Source organism: Xenopus tropicalis, chromosome 6 (genome assembly GCF_000004195.4).
Source record: "Xenopus tropicalis strain Nigerian chromosome 6, UCB_Xtro_10.0, whole genome shotgun sequence".
Taxonomy (NCBI): Eukaryota; Metazoa; Chordata; class Amphibia; order Anura; family Pipidae; genus Xenopus; species Xenopus tropicalis.
In genome coordinates this window covers 52,141,130-52,164,152 of record NC_030682.2, presented here as the reverse complement: position 1 = coordinate 52,164,152, position 23,023 = coordinate 52,141,130, and the positions used below count along the sequence as shown (strand labels likewise).

The following is a 23,023-nucleotide window of genomic DNA, read 5'->3' as shown; positions in this document are numbered from 1 at the left end:
TTTGGGTTACTACTAGCACATATCGGCAAATAAGATAGAATATTAGCTAATTGTATTCAGGAATAAAGGCACTTCTTATGCTGCACTACTGTTTGCAGTCTTTGCACAATGTTGACTCTGTTGAGAAGATGGTCCTGAATAACAATGATGTACCCTAGAGCTTTAACCTCCATGTATTTTCTCTGTAGTAGGACAGCATGTATTATATTACTTTCATCACTGGGTCTCCATGCATCTCATATGCAGATCTGATCAGTACTGTCTAAGACAAGCACACCTCTAAATAGTCTCTTATTTCATAAGATGGTACTTTGTACTGCAGCCAAAGAGCCAGTTTGGATTGATAGCCTGGTTTGGGGGTCCAAAACTATCTCCTCTGTTTTATATTGAGAATGATGTGAGGCATCCCCACTTGCTTTTAGAGATATAGATATGCATTGATGCAATAAGCAATAAATCCCTACCTTTTTGTTGTAACGTTGACAACAATTCAGAGTAGTTACTGTTCTGGTAATTGTGTCATCATTTTCCTCAAACTTGGATTAAACCCATAATTCGCCCATTTATTAAGCTTCATTTTTTGGCCACAGTTACTTCTAGCAGATGCTATTTTTTCCAGATGAGCTTTCCAACTAATATTTTACCAATCTTGGGGCTACTTTTATTGAGGTTATAACCTCAGTCTGTCCTCTAAACCGACCTACACTGGCATGGAAAATAAAAACTCCATTGCATTACACTTTCAGAGAACAATCATTTTTTCATTTAATTGAACAACATCCATTTCTCAAGCCATTTTATTTTAAAACAAAATACTGTTAAGTGCCTTAAAGCCTGAGTTTATTATATTTCTTAGTATCAACAGTGGCCTTCTATCAACTGGTAGTAATGGTGAACATCTACTGGACCATAAATACTTTGTGTACCTTCGGTTTATACTGATTTCATCTGAATACATTTAAGGGAAGATTTATTAAGTTATATGTTTTAATTGCGTCAACATTTTCTGTAATGTTTTTTTCACATTCTTGTCCTTCCCCATGTTCCCTGAATCTTGTGTGTTTTAGGTGGTGAGTTTTTTTTTTTTTTTTTTAATTGTGATTTGAAGTTGCTAACAGGAAGATTAATAAATCCGCTTCAAAATGCCTGTGGGGCAAACAACTGATGCAGTGATTATATACAATATTTTTCTGACTCTCATTTGATTTGATTCTATAAAGTCAATTTAAAGCTGAGGTGTCAAGGCTTTCTATTTCTATACCTCAAACTAAGCCTGAAGCAGATGTGTGCGCAATCTGCTGCCTAATAGGATGGCATTAGCTGCTATTAAACTTCATGTATTGAGTGCCTCTCAGCCTGTTGAAAGATAACTTTGTGACAGTTATCAAGTGAGCAGCACTTCTGTTTCCTGAAGCTTACACAAGTAGTACTGTTTGAGTCAAGAATTTTTGACACACATCACAGTAATGTTTTCCACATTATGCATTCATTATATGTAGGTCCCATGTGGCACAGATAAATTAATAGAAATATGGCTAAATCTATGTCTCAAAATATCCTTTTTCTACCAGATATTTTTTCTAATTAAAGGGGACATATCGTGCAAACTACTGTAGGATAGGAACCAATCAGCAGCTAGGTGGACCTGGAACTGAAGTTTGTCTTTGCTTGTGTAAATGCAGGGCCATGATTAGCTATCCACTTTCTAGTGTGCTTCTGACAGGGTCTGTTAAGACATGCGCACCTCTCACTGGAAACACAGACAGGTACCAGAAAGGATCTATGTAGAGCTCCAATATAGAGGCCATTTAACCGGTCTCTTAGTCTGTACATAAGGTATATTATAGTGATTGTGATATAAAATTTTGTGATACCGTATATACTCAAGTATAAGCCGAGTTTTCCAGCATGAAAAATGAGCTAAAAAAAGCCTCGGCTTATGCTCGAGTTGAGCAGCAAAGGCAGTGGCTGATTACCGTATATACTCGAGTATAAGCCGATCCGAATATAAGCCGAGGTACCTAATTTTACCTAAGAAAACTGGAAAAACTTATTGACTCGAGTATAAGCCTAGGGTGGGAAAGGTATGTCCTTTTTCATTATGTCATTTACAAATAAATGTCTTACTACACTGCACTGCTGGGAGAAAACATATACAAATATATATTTATTAATGAATGCCAGTTTGGCCTCCCTTCAGTCTGCCGTCCGTCTCTGCATCCTCCCTCTAAGCTCCCAGTGCTGTCCCCCCTGTGCCCCCCTGATGGTGGCCCTGTCCATGACAGTTGTTGTGCTCCAACCCCATCCAACATTCTTTACAGTTTCACCCCATGAATAAGACTTTTTATGCCACAGGATTCATATTAAAGTACAAGAAGATGAAATCAGTGTCATTACTCACCAGCTAGAATATCTGTGGATGCTGGAGTCTTGCCCACATTAGGACACATTTATAGGGAAACATAGCTATTCTGAAAATGTTATCCAAGCCACAAGAAGCATTTGAATCAAAATGTTCTGAGATAAGCTCTGCCTTCAAAAATAAGCCATTATGTATATGTCTAATATTTAGCCACCTGATACCCTAAGTCGTATGGGATCTTATTCCATAATGCACTTTGATTGCAGGCGCTGAGTTGGATGCGGTGGGAGGAGGCAGAATGTAGAGCCGGCCATCGAGGGCTTTAATATCCATGGGCAGTACTGCTCCCCGTTCCAATCCCCATACTGCTCCAAGGGGGGACCGGGTCAATTCACGGACGGGGCGCACGAACGCCAGTAACTCACACGCACATTCGGCGCGCTCTGACACTGCTGACACTGACGCGCTCTGACACTGCTGACATTGGCGCGGCGCAGTGTCAGAGCGCGCCAAATATTATTGATTTGGCTGCTTGATGGGAAGCGAGGTCATGCCGGCTGGAGATTCCATTTGGTCACACACGCGAACAGCCACACTCCAACGAGCTTTACCGGCGCGAATGTCAGCAGTGTCAGATCGCGTCAGTGTCAGCAGCATCAGAGCGTGCCGAATGTGCTCATGCGCCCCCCGTCTGTGAATTGACCTGGTCCCCCAGAATTGACCTGGCGGACAGAGAAGATGCAGCGGGAGCAGTATGGGGAGCGGTACGGTCAGCCGTATATACTCGAGTATAAGCCGAGGCTGAGTTTTTGAGCACATTTTTCGTGCTGAAAAACTCGGCTTATACTCGAGTATATACGGTACCTGCGTACGTGGGGGGGGGGGGGGGAAGCGCGGCTGAAGCTGGCCCTGGAGTCCTGTTTATGGCTAATGCTGGAGCAAACACAAATGGCTTCCAGTTCTTCATCTACACTGCTAAGACCTCCTGGCTTGATGGAAAGCATGTCGTGTTCGGGACCATTATTGATGGCATGGATGTCGTGAGAAATATGGAGAAACTAGGTTAGTTATTGCTAACTGTGGTCAGCTTTAAACAATGCATCCTTAGTTGTTAGTTTTTGTTTTGTATGCACGACTAATATACCATATAATATACCATACTATATGAAGTTGGATTACTTGGTAACATCATCTACAGTGAAAAGTTATATTGATAAGGTGAAGGGGACCCACCAAAAAGTATTTTAGCCCACTTCACATCGCATTACTAAAATAACTGTATATATTTGTACAGATGCACTTTTTTAAACTTTAATAAAAATGTTTGCATTTCCTTGTCTTATAAATATCCAGTTTTAACCATCAAATCTAATTTTGAAAAATGTAATTCATGTCACGCTGAGTGTCCTTTTATTAAATATTTGATTATCGAGACTTAGCAGTAGCTGCTGCATTTCCCACCCTAGGCTTATACTCGAGTTAATAGGTTTTTCCAGTTTTCTTAGGGAAAATTAGGTACCTCGGCTTATACTAAAGTATATACGGTATGTAACTAATACAGCCATGCCGTTCATAGCTCTGCATTTTTAGAGGGTAATTATATATTATTTCAATTGCTTGTAGAATTATGCATATTGCAGGCAAATTAGGCATGTTTAGGGAATTTGTGGACAGACACTGGCAGCTTAGTCACTTAAACCTTCACAATAGTTGAAAATGAGAAAGCAGTTTAATATACCCTTAAAACAAATGAAAAGGAACATTTAATAGTCAAGGTATTGTGCTTGTTTAAGCATGCCTCACTGAAATATCTATTCATTGAATTCATAGTGCTTTGTGTGCTATTGTATTTTCCTTAATTTATGAAGGCTGCACATTTTTGCTTAATGTGATGAAAATCCATATTTGCTTTTTAAAGCATTACAATCCAGCCACTCTGCCTTTTTTGTTTTTGTTACTTGGGAGAAAGCTCAATGACTCTTCTGCTTGACATCTCTGTACGATGACGATCAATCCTTGAGAACCCACTGTTTATGCTGACCCCTGTCCAACAAAGAACCGTTCTCTGCATATCAAAATAAAACCTCTTGTTTCAAAACCCCCACTGACTGACTTGGTCTTACAGAATATGTTGTTAGACAAGCAGTCCTGTAATTCTGTAAAACATTGCTCTAATCATTTATGGAAAAAAACTACTATATTGTCTTCTTAGTTTCACACAATATTATATAAAACCTGACTGAAAGATACATTTGGACTGATCTGTACTGTCTCATCGAGCCATTGTTCTGCCTTCGGTTGTATGAAGGCGTCACCCCCAAAAGCGTGTGCTGTTTGTTCATTTCTGCAAATAAATGATTTAAAGGCATTGCCGACACACTGGTGTGCTTCTTTCCCTTTGCAAAGATATTCGGTTGTATGCCCACATTACAGTTATTAAATATAATGTTCTGTCTGCTTACTGTCAGTACAGAATTGTATACCCTCAAGATTGCAACTTGTTATTCCAAATTTCCCTATTTTTGGGCTTATAGCTGTCTGAAAAACCTAACCTAATGCACAAAGCAGTGCATAAGTCAGACTGCTGTGCTTCCATGGGGATAAGATGGCAGCAGCTTTACTTACAGTACTTTGTAGTGATATTGACCTAGAAACTTGGAGGGCTATAACCCCAAAGATATATTTTTTTAAAAGTGGTTCCTCCAGAATAGCATATCTGATAGCTGACATAAGTTTCAAGATAGTGTTAGTATGCATTTAACAGAATATGCAATATTAAAAAGAATAGTTTTGGAAAAAATATCATAACATTTATATCTAAAAAAATGTACTCTTTGTCTTTCCTCTCAAGAACAGCAGTCCTCTCACACTTTCTGACTTTTGGGGCAGTCATTTATTACTGATTGAAATGGGGAATTCACAACGATTTCTACTAAGCTTTTTATATATGTATCTATTTGAGCTTTCAGATTGTTGGAATATTTTCCTGATAGGATGTTTTTAATTGTTACATTTATCAAAAACTCATTCCTGTATGAATGTGGTTGACTGCTTTTAGCATTCAAAGCAGTGGAGTTATGGTACTCGGAACTGCTAAGCATCAATTAGGGCCACTGGGCCCCCACAGTTACCCCAAAATGTTTGTAAAAGTCTACCCGCAGGAAAACTTTAGTAGAAGGAAAGTCATTTTGGCATTTTACTGCCAATAATTTTGCCACATTAGTGCCACCTAAAACAATACATTTATTCTGCAGAAACCATTAACATACCTGAGTAAACAGCTTAAGAAGCTTTCTCTGTTTGCTTTAGATAGCAGCTGCCATTTTAAGCAGCTTCCTTCCTGCAGTCCCTAGCTGAGATCACACATTCCTAAGGGAGGGGGAAGGGAGTTCTTAGCATGTTTCTGAGAGAGGAAGTCAGACATTGGAACATTATGTTTACAGAAAAAGAGACAAGAAATCCTCTGTCTCTTTTGATAGAGGGCTCAGTGCAGTGTTTCTGTGAGTGCTTATGGCTGTATTTACATAGACCTTTCTGATAAAGTTTACTTAGTTTTTACCTTTCCATCTCCTTTAATAAATATAAGCAGGAAATAAAGAAATACCCTGTACTAAGTGAGGTAAACATGAGATCCAGGCACGCTGAACCAACATTGTTGCAAGCAGATAAACCATACTCACAAATACCAGCCTTCTATTTAAAAAAAAATAAATCCCACATTCGTTCTTAAAGATTATTATATAAATAGTTGTATTGAGACGCAGGACAGCTGTATTATGTCGCTTGCGGGGAGAGTGGGCTGAAGATCTCAACCCGAACCTGCCCACAACCCTCCAGTGATGTGCCGAGGTCGGCCTGAATGCGACAGACCCACTGGCATCCGGCTGGCCAGAACATCACTAATGGTTGCCCACAGTAATAGCCCAGTCACCCTTTGTCAGAAATTTGCACCCAAATTTCAGCTTACCCCAACTATTAAAATGCATTAAGAAGTCACCTGTATCTTTAGAAGCAGTTGCATCAAGAAGCGCTGTCAGGAGGGATGGTCTGGGTGGGACAGAGGCATGGCTAGGGTGGAGCAGGTGAGGCCAAGTCACGCCTAGATCTCAAAGGATTGGTGTCTCTGAATGCATGCAGGGAGAAAATACTTAGAAAAATACTTTCCTCTATTAAGGAAATTGTCTCAAAACTCCAATAATGCTTTACTGAGTGGTCATCATCACTACCAAAAAATTACAAAGAGATGATAAATCTTGCCTTATTAACTTTCTTTGTAACTGAACACAGAGGTCCCAGATTCTATCCACAAATATTGGTTTGCATCTTTTCTGGATTTAGAGACCTTTCATTTATTCATTACCAAAATGTATAGGTTCTATCCCCAAGCTGACTAGTTACGCATAGAAATATGTACAATCTACTGGAAAATCACTTGACTGATAATAAAACAATTAGCAATGTCCATTAATCTGCAACAGACTAATAAACTGTATATTTAAGGTGTTTAGTATATGAATATTTGCATTAGGTTGGCACCATCAACTGAACAGTCCCAAGGGGCATCGTGCCTACTAGAATACATCTGTACATTTTATGGAAGCAGCTGCAGATTATTTAAGGCAGTGAGGCCTTTAATTGGTAAATGTCTGTCACTAAGGGTTATTCCATTTTCAAGAATGTGAATCTCATGTGATAAACTCATTTGTAAAGCCACAGTGAGCATTTAAGTGGCATCTATTGTAGTGCTGACCTAATTTGGGGCACCTGATACCAGCTCCGATCCACCTGAGAAAGTAGGCCATGATTAACCTTGCCAGAAACTCTGCATAGTGTAGGACAATGGGATGGACTGGCCTGCAGCGATCACATTAAAGCATGGAGTGATTCGTCATAGTTAAGCCTGTTCACAATTTATTAAGTACAGACATCCATCTAGGCTTGTGATTGTGCCAGCTGTAAAAGGAAAATAGCAGAAAGTGGAAAGTGGAGCAGATATTATCTATTTAACTTTTTTATAGAAAGATATAGTAGTGGGTTTGGAGCTGAAGCTGTGTAAGGAAAAAGACGATAAAGGACTATTAAAGCAAAATAAATTTTAATCATGGCCAGGGCAAAGGGCTTATAGAAACCTTTGATTGACACCTCCAGGTCCCCCATAGGTACTCTTCTACACAGGCTACATCCCTTACAAACTTTATCTTACTCTTCCACTTCTGGCTCAGATGTATGGCATGTTCTGTTCTAGCAGCAACAAGCTTGTATATATGTTTTTCCAATCATACCTACCTATGCCTGTTTTCCCATCAGAATAGATGTGCAGGTCACATAGTAGACCCTTGAGGCAGTTCTGTGACTGCAATGCCTGCCTGCCCACCCTTATTGGTGACATTTATTGTATTGAGAGAGCAAGGATGCAATTTAAGTCTTTCCATGTCCTTTAAAGCTGCATGTAATAAATAAAATGGCAACTGCTGGTACCATTCTGTGTGTGTTATTGCAGAATAAGCAGGAATTCATGATAATAAGTGACTAATAATGAATACCGTGTCGTTATTTTACTGCTGGGCTGCTTTTTGTAATACAAGAATATAATTGTAATTACTCTCTTTCCAGTGAATAAAGAGTTTTTCATAAAACTGGTTGATCAAACAGTAATTAAGGCACCTCAGTACTTAAAAACAGTTATGGAAATGGAGTTAAAAATATGTATTTACTTTTTCTGAATTTAGCCTAATGTGTATAGTTAACTGTGGTAGGTCTTTATTAGCTTAAGTGCACTTACCTTTCTCTCTTTCTCATATCTTTCTGCAAAGAAAAAGGTGTGTTTATCTTACGGGTGTCCTAAAAGACACTAGAAAAAACGGACTAGATCAAGAAGTGGTGAGGGGTATAGCAGCAGGGAGGAGTCTTCTTCCTCTTCTCTAGTGTACAGCCTCCTGCTAGTGGATGCTATACTCTAAGGTCCCTGTGTCCCACAGACATCCCAAGAGAAATCAATTGGTCCATTTGAAAAACTGTTTCATATAACTAAAGCCTTTTTATAGAATGCACCCTTTTTTGTATGTGCTTTTGGATAATCCCAAATTAAAAAACTGCCAGTTTAAGCAGAAAATTCCACCTCGTCCACTGGCTCATATGATTCACCATGTTTACATACAAACCAATGGCATACATAATCCACATAACAATGTTAATCACTGGTGGAAAAACATATGCATTGCTTCCAATTTCCAAAGTAGCCTGAAGTTGCCTCTCAAGAAAACCACTGGCTACTTTATGACGTACAGTATATGTGTTTTCACTGCCGGTAAGAAGGATTTTGCACATGCAACAAAGTAAAATTCACCTATCTACCTAACTTTCCATTCAGCCTTTTCACTGACCATGGGTCTGCTGTATTGTAGATCCCCCAGCCCCTCTGCTACCATTGACATAGTGGCGCTGGGGAGCAGGGCCCCCTTAAAGTATTTTTTTGTGGGGGGACTGGGCGCATCCAAGTTACTTTAATGATTGTGGCTCTGCCATAAACCTGTAGACAGTCTTCAGCATTAGGACCTCTATGGAAAACTGCTTTACTATTTACTATATGTACATTTATCCCTTATTTTCATTGTGCTTTCAGGATTGGTAAAGGATTTCAAGGTGTGATGAAAAGGTGGGGGTATAAAGGTCAGCCAGCTTCCCATGGGCAGACTAAAACACACCGGAGACCTGGAGCCATATCTTCAGGGGTAAGTTACAGTCATTGTATTTTTCATTTAAGTAGATTACTATTATTTTTCTATTATTTAGCTGAGTGAATGGCAATCAGAAACTATGCACTAGTCTCTTTTTTGCATACCCCTTTCTATTAGACTGTTGCTAATGTTCCTACTTTTCTCTCTGTGTTTGTTAATCTACTGTTTCCAACAATGCATTTCATCATAATGCCTAGATCCTTAGAATATGCAACATTTGGTTAAACATATTTGGAGATGTTTGACTGTTTCAATAAATTGTTAGTACATTGTGAAATTAATGTAGCGATATTGCTTTGTAAAAGGATCCAGCTCGCGTGTTTCCTGGAACAAAGATGCCTGGAAGAATGGGTAATGTCTACAGGACATCATATGCCCTTAAGGTATGTTTCTCCTCAGCAAGCCAAAGATTGTTCAGTAAAAATCAATGTGAATGAAATTCTAGTTATTTCATAGAGTCCCGCTCTCTAATATCACAAAGACCATCAAAATTGTTCATTGTTGAACGCTGTGCCTTGGGGTCAGTGTTCCTTCTAATTTCCTATTGCCCACATGGACATTTGCTATAAAGGAAATTATCTTAGAACAAAGACGCACAAAAGAATCAAAAAGATTAGCACGCACTCACAAACACACACACACGTTGGGATATATATACTCTGAATCCAGGGATTTGAATTGATGCAAGTGCTAGCACTTTTTGTAGGGTTCAGAAACAGCCAAATCAATAGTGTCCAACTGAATCAAATCTAAGCCCATAAGTCATTTGACTTTAAAGCTCTGAACAACAAGATATGCACTTTTTTTTTTAATTTAAATACAGATTAGAGTTTAAAATGTAGGTTCTGTGTTTAGCTGAATTTTTGTGGGGGATTTGTTGGTTCATCCCTAAATTTCCACTCATATTTGTTATTTTATTTTTGTTTCTTAGGTTTGGAGAGTGAATACCAAGCACAATATCATTTATGTGAATGGTTCTGTTCCAGGGCATACCAACTGTTTAGTAAAGGTAAGAAACCTTGTCTGTATGGCAAGGTGATATCTGTGCAACATTTATAGGTTTTCTCAACCCAAAAACTGTTAATTAGCATAATACATTTTTCATTTTAAACCACTTTCCATTCTACATTAAATACATGTTCATTGGTTATTTATTTGTACATGTAATTGCTATTGGCAGCAATGTGTATTTGACTGTTTATATTATCTGCAGTGGTCTGACTGTAGTAGAAGCCAGCTGATTCACAGACCTGAAGCCAATCTGCAACATAATTTTAAAAAGAAGTCAGGAACTGGAGAACAGAAAGGGGCAAATAACTTGTGCTGCTTTCAGTTTGCAGTTTACACATAGTGTTAAAACCAAAGGGGTGGTTCACCTTTTAATTTAATGTAGTGTATGGTGTAGACAATTTGCAGTTTGTCTTTTTTATCTGTGTTTTTTAAGTTGTTTTTTTTTTGTATAGCACCTCTCCAGTTTGGATTTTGAGCAGGTATCTGGTTGTCAGCTTTGAACTCACCCTAGCAACCATGTAATGGTTTGGATGAGAGACTGGAAGATGAATAGGAGAGGGCATGAATAGAAAGATAACAGTTGTATCAATAGAGCAATATATTATTTTGCATTGTCTCCATTTTAAAGCTGTAAAAAAACAGCTGAAAAGTTGTTCAGAATAGGATATTCTATAACATTTGATAAATGTAACTTGGTATTATTTTACCATATATAGTTTGACTGTTATTTTATGAGCAGAATACAAATGTGATCCTGAAATATGCAGAAAAGAGATAGGCGCTCCTTCACAAAGTCTGTAATTGACAGGGTCACTGAGCTTACAATCTATATTGAATGTGACGCAAAGGCATTTACTTAAAGAACAGCTTGTGGTACTGTGCTGTGTCCCTTGTGGCCAGTTTAGTTTGGCAGTACAGTACTGCTTTCAAGAAGCCAAACCATGGGCTTTTGTACAGGTTGTGGAACTTAAAAATATATAAATATAAAAAAAAAAAAAAAAAGATATTTTATGGATGAGTTAATTATTACTCCTTGTGTAACTCGCATTGTTAATTTAGGTTGAAAAAGAGAACAAAATTGAAAATAAGGATTGAAGTCATTGAAACCAGTAAGTCACCAGTAGAAACATAGGTTTGGGTGCCAACATACAGCTAAACCATGAATGCAAAGATAGGCAAGCACGTAATCAATCCAACGTTAACAGGTTATAATAAAATCAATAAATCTCTATTACATTTAAGTTACATGGCCATAAAAAGCCATATGCTTTTTGTGCTATTAGGCACTTAACCATAGGCATAAAAAATAAAACTTGCTATTTAGTTTATTCTTTTAGGTTTATTTCCCTCCATCAATAAACTACTCTTGCTAATCGTGTGCCTCTCTTTGTAAATACATACATATACACACACATACATAAAAACTTGGTGTGGGGGTGTAGGTAATTTCTTACACAATACTACTATATATATACTGTATATACTATATTATAATTTCAGTGGGTTATTAATAGTAGCAGAGCATTTTTGTTTTTTTGCATAGTAATTATGTAACTATTTATTATCTTATGCAATGCTGTGGATTTTTTTCCCCATAAATGCTAAGTACAAAAGGAGATTGTACTGAGAGAAGCGGCAGGTAGATTGCTCAGCATGTCATGTATGAGGCAGGTTATCTGTGGTCTAGGTCTTCCCCTTTAAGTACTAATGAGGACAGTAAAAATGTAATGTCTAAATCAAAATAGAAAACTATAACTTACAGACTGTAACTTTAAATTTCTTTATTTAGTCAATTATTTTTCCGATAAAAACATTTTTTAATAAAAGTCTCACACAGAGTCTTAAATGTGCTGCTTATGGGCAGGGTTCTCTGTGTTTCTCCTGTTTCTCAAGTCCTGCTCTAGTGTTTTGGAGCCGATTCTGTTTATCTATGTTGTGTAATAGTGATGGGAACACATTTGGAACCTTGTAGCTTTCCAAGCTCTCTTTTCAGAGATGTGCTTCTTTGCTTTGGCATTAGGGATTCTTTCTAGTAAACCATAAAATTGAGCAGCCGCTGCACCACTACAAATGGATTCATTCAGCACTTTATAGCAGCCTTCTCTGTGATTCTGCACAGCTTCATCTTATTTCCTTTATACAGAGCTGTGCATTGTAGCAGCATCACAAGCTTCCAAGTTAAATTCGGTTGCTTTGTGTTACTTTGCAACTCCTATAAAGATGCACCGCAAGAATCTACAATTTTCAATCTTTTGTCAACGTTTCTCTTCAGAAAAGAACAATGAATTTTTTTATTCTGAGAATTTTTGGCAGCATATGATGTGTGACTTGAGAAACATCTTCTGTGTTCACATCTAGGTTAGGCATTTTTTTCAGTTAATTCTTTTAAACCTATGCACATATTCAATGACCTCCTTATCTTGTATCTTTCCCTTTGATTTAATGACCTGTTAACCCCAGCAGGTCTGGTTAACCCCTGGCTTAACACTCTACTATAAACTGCTACTTTATCCTTTAGTGCCCATGGCAAGATGAAACATTCATTTTATATTCATTTGTTACTTTTTGTTCTGAATGACTTTATAATTAAGTAATGGGACAATCTGCCACTTTTATTTACAGTTTAATTCTATATTTATAGATAAACTGAACGAAAACATTAAACAATAAAAAGTTCATGTGAGCTTTACAAAGATTTAGAGGTATGTAGTGATTTCCTCCATCACTTTTATAGGAATGTGTAGTGGCTTATATAGAAGCAAAACAAAGTTGGAGTTGAACTGAAATGTGTAACGAATCTAATAGTAAATCTATAGGTAAAACTATGCATCTCAGATTTTTGTTCTATGACAAATAGGCCCATCTACAGGCAATCATTTTATGTATAAAATTTCACAATATACAAAAGATACAGTTTAGAAAAATTCAAGGAATATTTGGAGGATTTTGGCATGGCTAAACCAAAACTGACCCCTTAAAGGACACGTAAAGCGTACATTTGCCTACAATGTATATCAGTTGGGCACATCTCGCCCACTCAAATGGCATCATTTGTACTGCATATATCCCCTCCGCTTGCCATCACCATCACATTTTCCTAAAGCAAATAGCAGCTTTCACCGGGTGGCCATTTTTCCTCTGATACATAATCAGTAACATTTAAATCTGCAAACAGCATACACCCACACAAGTACCCTTATTCAGTATACATTTCATCAAGAATACAGGCTCACACAGGCAGAACTGTCTTTGATAAAAGTTTTGCTTTGTTTGAGCACTGTAATGGTAAAGCTGAGCTCAGGAGAAAAAAATTGAAGCAGACAGCTAGAGCCGAGTTTCTATGGGAACCAGCAATGCCATCTCTTCACTGGCTGCTAGACTGGGGGTGTGTTTACATGGGGGGATTACATGTCCTTTAAAGGAAAACTATACCCCCAGAAAGAATACTTAGCCAACAGATAAGCTATATTATGTAACTCCAAACACACCGGACGGCAGGATATTTTCTTAAAACTTAGTCTTTATTCATTCATTTAAAAATCCAAATACACCGGATAGCAGGATATTTTCTTAAAACTTAGTCTTTATTCCTTCATTTAAAAATGTGCCACGCCTAACGCATTTCGTGCACAGATACGAAACGCATCTGTGCAGCCTGCCTATGATTAAGTGCATCTGTGCACGAAACGTGTTAGGCGTGGCACGTTTTTAAATGAAGGAATAAAGACTAAGTTTTAAGAAAATATCCTGCTATCCGGTGTATTTGGATTTTTAAATGAATGAATGAATAAAGACTAAGTTTTAAGAAAATATCCTGCCGTCCGGTGTGTTTGGAGTTACCTTTCACAATATTTGGATTTCTGCCTTGGCTACGGGTTCGGGGCCCCGAGCACCCGGACCACCCTCGAACTATGGTGAGCCTTCTTCATCGCTTATAAGATCATTCTGTTTTCTACTTGTGTGATATGCCCGGGGTATGAACACCCAGGTCTCTACTTTACATTTGGTGCTAATTGATTTCTGCTGCTTGAACCAGCTGAATAGATTAATACTGGTTCTTGAATCAATCTAACATTTATATATACGTTTATTCTGAGCGAGTTAGTTTTTTTGCTTTTTGAGTTATATCATGTTAAGTGACCTATTAAAGAATCTCGCCAAACTGGAATAAATATATATCACTAAATATTGCCCTTTTGTATCCTTTCCCTTGATCCGCCATTTAGTCATACCTCCCAACATTTGAAAAACAAAAAGAGGGACAAAAAGATTTGGCGCACGCAGTGCGGCAAATTGTTTTGACCACGCCCACTTGCGTGACCACGTCCCAGTTAACACACCCCATTTTTTTCTAAAAATACTCCTTTTATATAGTTGAAATGGCGGGATCAGATGCAAATTTGCTATACCCTCATACTGTACTACCTAAGGAAAACAAAATAGCAACTCCTACATATAAAATACAAATATAGAGAAAAGGCAGTCAGTTATGTATGTATGTATGTATGTATGTATGTATAACTTTATTTATAAAGCGCCACAAGGGTACGCATCGCTGTACAATCTTACAATATACAGAATTACACACAGGGAGGACAAATGTTATAATAAATATAAGTGAGTTATAACTATCTACCAGTTTTGCCCCCCCACACAGGGGAGACAGTACCCCCTATACACAGTGGCCCCCAGGCCCCCATACACAGTGGCCCCATACACAGAGCCCCCCAAACACAGAGCCCCCCCATACACAGTGCCCCCCCATACACAGAGCCCCCATACACAGTACCCCCCCCCATACACAGTGCCCCCCATACACAGTGCCCCCCCATACACAGTGCCCCCCCATACACAGTGCCCCCCCATACACAGTGCCCCCCCATACACAGAGCCCCCCCCCATACACAGAGCCCCCCCCATACACAGAGCCCCCCCCATACACAGAGCCCCCCCATACACAGAGCCCCCCCATACACAGAGCCCCCCCATACACAGAGTCCTCCATACACAGAGCCCCCCATACACGCTCCGACTCCTTGCGCTGCTTCTCTCCTTATGTGGCTCCTTCTCCGGCGGTCCCAGGCCCTTTTATAAGGTTGCGCCCCGTGTGTACGTGTGACGTCATTACGCAAGGGCACAACCTTATAAAAGGGCCAGGGACCGCCGGAGAAGGAGCCACATAAGAGAAGTAGCCCAAGGAGTCGGAGCGCTCAGCTTAAGACCTCTCATCCTGCTGAAATGCTTTATTTAGATGAAGCAGGGTTTAACATATCAGCTTTGTGAATGCAATGTATTTTTATAGAGACCTACATTGTTTGGGGTATAGTTTTCCTTTAAAGTGGTTGTTCACCTTTGAGCTAACTTTTACTATGATGTAGAGAGCGATGTTTTAATACAATTTGTAATTAATCTTCATTTTCTTTATTTTATTTGTGTGTGTTTTTTTTTAATTATTTTGCAACATACTAAATGTTAACCTAAAGGTGAACCCCACCTTTATTGTCACATGACATTAAAAAAAAGAAGAGGGAAACTTTGCCCATTGTGGCTAGCCAGTTGTATGTATGTATGTGTATATATATATATATATATATATATATATATATAATATAATATCAAAATAAAACAGCCAGCACCAAGGGTCTTTGTGTTTCAAAAAATCTCTTGTGTATTATAATTGCATGTACAACCGACGTTTCGGTCCCTTTTGGTCCCCAAAAGGGACCGAAACGTCGGTTATACATGCAATTATAATACACAAGAGATTTTTTGAAACACAAAGACCCTTGGTGCTGGCTGTTTTATTTTGATATTTATATGATATCCCATGCACAGGGGCAGCTGCAGAGCAGTGGATTTTGGAGTGTGGTGCTGTCGTGTGGACTATTTTATATATATATATATATATATATATATATATATATATTTATATACTTGTGCCCTGATGGCATATAGGCCCCATATTTATGAAACACCATCTAGACCGCAATTTGTCTTTTTTACTTTCCATCCTTCTTTGCTCATTCTGACCAACTAAAGCAAATTCTAAACGAAACCTAGCTTTACCTTCTCCACGGTTACTAGCAGTGAACATAATGGGGCCTGTTACTAAAGGTCATCAATACATGCCTCATTTTTTTTTATTTTTCGAAGAACTCCATTCATAGCAATTCTGCAAGCAAGTGTTTAAATCCAGGCAGGCTTGATATGACACATGCTACCTCACATTACATTTTCAGACTGCAAATTGAATTGTGTAAGCTAATGAAGTTTATCAACAAATGCAATGCCAACTGCACATAGATTCCTACGGCTAATGTCAGACTGTGAACACAATGAGAGCCCATATATCTGGTGGCTAAGTATTTAGCTTCTCTTCTTTGCAGTGTAAGGGTCCTAAATTCAGTTTTAGCCTAAGCATTATCTTGTGTGTTCATCAAGTCTGTGTTAGTTTCTTTAAGGTACTCTGGCCCCCCACTCCGAAAATACAGACAGGTTCCTGATGGAATGTGTGCTGTGTGTGTATGTGACAGGGACCTAATGTGAAAGCTCCACAGAGGCAGGGACCAATGCAAATGATGAACAATCTCAGTAAAGGATTGCAAAATATATCAGCACTTTGTAATAATGCAAACTAATTATAGACCTACCCTACTTGGCAAATATGCAGATCACTGACTCATTTGCAGGTATGAAATTACTTGTAATTACACTGTAAACTGTTATTGAGGCTCAAGTGTACCATTCAACCCTGTAACCATACCCCCAAAACACAAGATATATGTATTTTCCATGTAATTATGACTGTAGTTTTCCATTTAGCTGTTGGATGCTATATGCCTCAAAGAATTGTAATCATATAAAATCTAATATTTCTTGATACCTTGTTAGTTGTGTAGCCACACTGAGCAAAATTACACAAGCTGTTAGCTGTCACAACAATATTTTGCAGCTTAGGGGTGCTCTGCAGAATAATATTTATTTTATTATTTGCTTATGCTAAAGACAGCTTGCAATTCCCTCCTGTCAAGACAATTTACTTGAGCTGCAGTGCAACTGAAAAAAAATATGCTTACTTTCACTTTCATGTGTGCCAGCATTTCTGATCCACAGAATCAAATCATTGCGCTTTTTTCAGTGCCCTGGTACCTCGGTGATGTGTTTTGTGGCAGCATGATAACTGGTAAAATGCTTTACATGCCTGTGCTTGTTAGAATTCATTTATAAGCCAAGATCCCACTGCCCAATTCAACACTGTTGGCCTAATATCAAAAGTGGGCAGTTACTTGCGGATTATAGAGAGGGATGATTGAGTTTGTGATTCAAAAATTGTGTTTGTAATGTAGTCATATGTATGATATAAATTCTTAACATGTTAGCACTATATAAATAATGGGGTTGAGAAGTGGCAGAAAGGGTACGTTTAATTTTTGATTATTTTTGCAAATAGAGCTTGCTAATTTACCAGGGTTGTTAGGTTTGTGTTATTAAGGGGAATAATAGGCCCATTTGTGTGTGATGTGCGTATATAGGTATGTGTGTGTATATATATATATATATATATATATATATATATATATATAATTAGTCCTAGTATGCTAGCACTCAATCCTCAATATTCTGTGTATATATATATATATATATATATATATATATATATATATATATATATATGTATAAGAGGGCCTGGGCGCAAAGAGATGGCTCAACAATAAACGTTGCACAGAAAACTGAACAAAATGTAGTGAAATCTATTCAAAAAGACCTGAGAGTTCTGAACCGTCTGAGCAATGTATTCAACATGTAATTTTACATGGTGTGTACTAAAATACCTAGTGTTAGATACTAGCAGTGGGTAAAAAATACACTGTAGAAAATCTCACTATAAAATGACTCCAGAATAATCCACAGAGTATAGATTCAGAACACAAGAAGTCTTTCAGAGACTTCTGAGAAAATATGTGGCAGAATTAAAGTCCAGAGCAGGATTTGTGCAATTGAAAAGCATTATTCTGTTATACCTTTCTACCTGAATGGCCTTGAAAAATGCCTCAGACTTGCTTGTATAATACCATTCAGTAGTACCCTATATGTAGTTTAAGTTTAGCAGAAAAAATTGACATGAATTATCAGCACTCAGATGTGATCCGGTAAGCTTGATGTGCTTTCCTACCTGCCATCAGAGGATTTATTCATTGCACACACAGGGGAACAACTCAAGGGACTTTGCTTCTCTCTGTTGCTGGGATTGTTCATTTTACTTCTCTACTAAACTTTTAACTCTTTCTGTTAAATCTTCCTTTACTATAAAAAAAACAAGTATGTGTATGCAGGTATTGGATCCATTATCTGGAAACCTGCTATCCAGAGACCTCCAAATTACTGTAATAATAAAACAGTGCCTTGTGCTTGATCCTAAATAAGCTGCATTAGTCCCTATCAGAGGCCAAACAATCTTATTGGGTTTATTTCATGTTTAAATGTTTTTAGCAGATCCAAATTATGGAAAGATCCGTTATCTGGAAAGCCCCAGGCCTTTGATTTTAGATTCCATGCCTAATAGAATATATAGTATTGCTGTTCTAAGAAAGTATATGTATATGAACTAATATGACATTAAAATGTAATTTCATACAATAGGAACAAATGATTTGCACTACTACCTGTACTTGGGTTTTAGTACCTAAAATTAACAGTTAAATAGCCACCCAAATTCTGTTTTCCTTGTGGCTGAGAACACTTCATAATAGAAACCGTAGTAGAACCATTATTCAGCATTCAGCTGTTGATATATTTATTTACTTATTGTTTAATGTTTCTTTGCTAAATCACTTTTGTCTGCCTCCTGGTACCACAATATTTCTGTGGATAATGGTATGAAATGCCCAAGAGGGCTTTCTCTACTATAACATTCTCTGCTATGCCGTTGCCGTGCTTTATTCTGCCGAATCTCAGCATTTGACTAAAAAAAGGCTTCCAGATGTTTTTCTAGCAGAGTAGACACAATACAAATGAATTAAAGGGGACCTGTCACCCACACACAAAAAGCTGTATAATAAAAGTTCTTTGCAAATTCAACATGAAACCCACATTATTTTTTTTAATTAAAACACCCATACCTGTTATAAATGTACGTAAAAATCTGAGCTGTCAATCTTATATTGTCTGCCCCGACTCTTCACGTTCTCACTCTCTATAATTGTGTATTCTGTGCATGAGGATAGACAGTAGGACATCATTTCTGGCGCATATACAAGATTTTGGGGGGATACAAAACATGGCATTATAACAGTGTCTGCAAAATGGCGCCTGTCTGCTTGCTGTGATTGTAAATCCAAGACTGAAGGAAAGAAAATTTAAACAGTATATGTAAAGTTTATTTTGCTCAACTAACATCATAGAAAAGGATTTGGAATTATTTCTTAGAACGACAGGTCCCCTTTAAGCAAATAATACCCAGATAGTGCCCTCTCATTGCCATTAGATGTGACTATATTATGAGAAAAATTGTGCTGCAATTTAAAGGAGAAGGAAAGGTTCAATCACTGGGGGGTCACCCAACCCCCCAGTTGATTGTAACTACTTACCTGATACCCCAGGCTGGTGTTCCTGATAGCAGAAAACTGCACCCACCCAGGGTACCTGGGTGCAATTCTCTTCCTGCTCCATCTGTCTTCGCACAGGTTCACATGCACAGTACAGGTAACAAAAACCCAGCCTTTTCACTCTGATGCACATGTAGCGGCCCCAGGCTTTTGACAAAATAAGACAGGAAGAAGAAGATCGCTCGCTACAGGTGCCCCAGACTGGTGCAGTTTTCTGGTAACAGGAGCACCAGCCCGGGGTATCTGGTAAGTGATTACAATTACTGGGGGATTCCTTACATTTGGCACCCTCCTAGTGAGTGAACCTTCCCTTCTCCTTTAGGTCTCCTTTAGGGAGACATGGAACAATTTAGTAGCAGCTACTTGTCACGACTACTAAATGCCAGAATATTTTCTGCCATAGACAATACTGAGAATTGCCTCTGCTAAACACACAGAGACAATTATCAGTAAATGATCAGCATTGTCTATTTTAGTAGCCATGAGGAGTAGCTGCTACTAGTAGTTCCATGTGTCTTTACCCTTAGATGCATTGAATGACCAACTTGGGGCAGATTAAATCATTGTCATCGAGTCCAGGGTGGAACCTGTGACACATGGCTATGCCCAATGCTGTTAATGTCTATTGAATTTAATGTCCATGTTTTGTTATGGGTGAAGTTGCTAGAAGTTCACCAGACATAGATAGCCATTGTTCTAAACTTTGCTTTTCTGTTTACAGGTCACCGACACAAAATTGCATGGTAAAAAACTCAGTGAAAACCTCCCATTCCCTACATATTTTGCTGATGGAGATGAAGAATTACCAGAAGATTTATATGACGATGAAGTTTTCCAGTTCAGCGAACCCTCAGTTAAATATGTTTGATGTTATATAATGAGAATGGAAAGGTTATGTCATTATGAAATATTAACCGAGTCTGGAGAAGGTTTTCAGTTTGTAAAAAAATCAAAAGGGCATCAACCGAACAGGAATCAAATGGAATGCTCTGGCACCATTAGCAGCATGTTTAAGCCTTAACAGCCATTTCCTTTGCATTGGTTCTGGATCTTGTAGATCCTATTCTTTTATATGTATTTCTATGCCTTGTGTTCTGGATTCATTAAATGTTTATAAAATATTTGATTTATTGAATAAATTCTCTGTTTCATAATTTGTTTTGTATGTGTACCTTACATAGGCGGATTTTCAATAAGGCTAGGGGAGGCTAAGCCTCCCTAAACCTGCTTGGCACCTTAAAAAATACTACTACTACTACTACTACAAACTGAAGGCAGTGCAGAAATAAAGACTGAAAAGAAGAATCTGCAGGCTGTAACCTTTACCTAAGAACCAACTCTGAACTTTTGCTGCAGATTTCATCCCACTCCCACTGGTACTATACAGTTCTAAAGGCTGAATCACTAGTTGAAATTAAATTGTTTTTTGTCACCTGACATCTATAATATCCCTATCGCCTATCCTAAAAGATGGATGGTAAGTTAACTCTTTCCCCTTGACAAAAGCTAATTGTGCTTTTATATACTTCTTGTTGTTGCTTGTTGCACTTACAATTTTTTTTTACTTTTGTCATAGTTTTGTTCATTTGTAGTTAGTTACAGTGGAGCCAATGTTGTGTATCAGTGCCAGTGTTATAGTGTGAGAGCCTGAATATCTGCCATCAGTACCCACTGCTTCTCCATGCAGGCCCCTTAACTATTCATATTCCCATCTTTTGTTTAAACCACTACCTGGTTGCTATGGTAAATAAGACCAAATGGAGAGCTGCTGAACAAAAAGCTAAATAACTGAAAAACCATTAAAAATAAAAGAGGACCAATTGCAAAGTGTCTACATTATATTAAAAGTTACTTAAAAGGTGAACTACCCCTTTAAGCTAACTGATCACAAACACAAATGGATGAAGAACCCCTCACAGAAGTTCATGTATGAATGCTTTTACATTTTAGGGTAAAAAAAAAAGCTCTCCCACCTGCACTTTTGCGCAGTATCCCTGGAAGTCAGTGGGAACCACAAGAGGTAGTTGGGAGGTTAATTTTTTACACCAGCAGCGAATGCACTAAGTCTCACATTAGCTTTAGGTCAGTCTGTGTATGGCCCATGTTTAGCCTCCCCAAACAAAAAATTCACCCTCCGACTATGGTACCTTACAAATTGTAGCAATACCTTAACTGTATACTGTTGTTTTCTTTGGTGACATCTTTGGTAATGGTTTGCCTTTGGTTATCAAAGCACCTTCAGTCACTTGCCCAAATAACATGACATGGATAGGAAAACATTCAACATTGGGCATTTGGTTGTAAGTGAAAGTATTTTGTCATATATTTTAATTTTCTGTAATTTACTGTTTATAATGCTGCAAACTCTTTAGATACTGTATATAATAGCATGGTTCAGTTTCCGACTAGCCATTTTGGACCTTTTATTTCACCTTATAACTTCATCATGTAGCTCATAAGGTTGCTCTACAGAGGGTAGCAGCTTATTCCACATACCCTACACAGATCTGTTTTTTTAAATAGCATTACTTCTAGTATAGTCATATTATTATTTCACAGCATTCCTTGGACAGTTGCAGTAATGTAGGTAAGGCTGCAAAATATTAAGCAGTTAATCAGAGCATAATAACTTCACAGTGGGTCATTTTAATTGTTTGTTTATACATAAAGCTAAGGTTTCTTATGTGCTAGTGAAAGTCCTGCTATGCAGGGACCGGGGTAACTTACAATCACTTAGCTTTAGCTTAGGTTACAAACTCCTGATGAGAAAATGCATTATGCATCCCACTGATTTAAGCAATAAACACTTCTCTAAGTGCACGTTGGCTGATGTCTCTTGTACTGCTCAGCTCTAATTAGCACTAATATGTAAATCACTAATAATTAATTCTAACTGAACCATAGTATTCTCGTCCCCAGCCAGAATGATATCATTATTTTCTATATGACAATCATTTATGTTTTCTTATAGGCTAATGCTACACAAGGCTGATTCTCGTGAAAAAACACTGGCATCAGCCTTTCCCTTTACCTTCATCTGGAGCCACTGAGTTGACTCAAGTGCAGGCACTTGGAACAGATTTTGACGCCACTTTGCATATTTATGCATTTCAGCAGTTCTCCATGTGCCTGCACCCAGTTTGACACAATGGCTCCGCTTGCAGGCACAGGGAAAGGCTGATGCCAATGTAGGAGTTGAATCTCTGCCTGCGTTTATCTTCATATTTACTACGTTTTTATGTCTGCTTGTAACCACAATCTGTGTCTCAGCGCAAGAACTTGGGGAAGCCAGGAGAGGGACATGCCTA

General features: G+C 38.1%; 1 protein-coding gene across 1 annotated transcript in view; it reads left to right on the top strand.

Annotated features, from left to right (window-relative positions):
- mrpl3 (mitochondrial ribosomal protein L3) overlaps nucleotides 1-20,850 on the top strand; it is a 50,430-nt gene extending 29,580 nt beyond the window's left edge. The window contains exons 7-10 of the mRNA NM_001016594.2: nucleotides 8,985-9,093; nucleotides 9,405-9,482; nucleotides 10,031-10,108; nucleotides 20,437-20,850. Of these exons, the coding sequence (NP_001016594.1) occupies nucleotides 8,985-9,093; nucleotides 9,405-9,482; nucleotides 10,031-10,108; nucleotides 20,437-20,583 (412 nt within the window). The 3' untranslated portion in view covers nucleotides 20,584-20,850. The remainder of the gene's footprint in view (nucleotides 1-8,984; nucleotides 9,094-9,404; nucleotides 9,483-10,030; nucleotides 10,109-20,436) is intronic.
- Nucleotides 20,851-23,023: the final 2,173 nt, after the last annotated feature.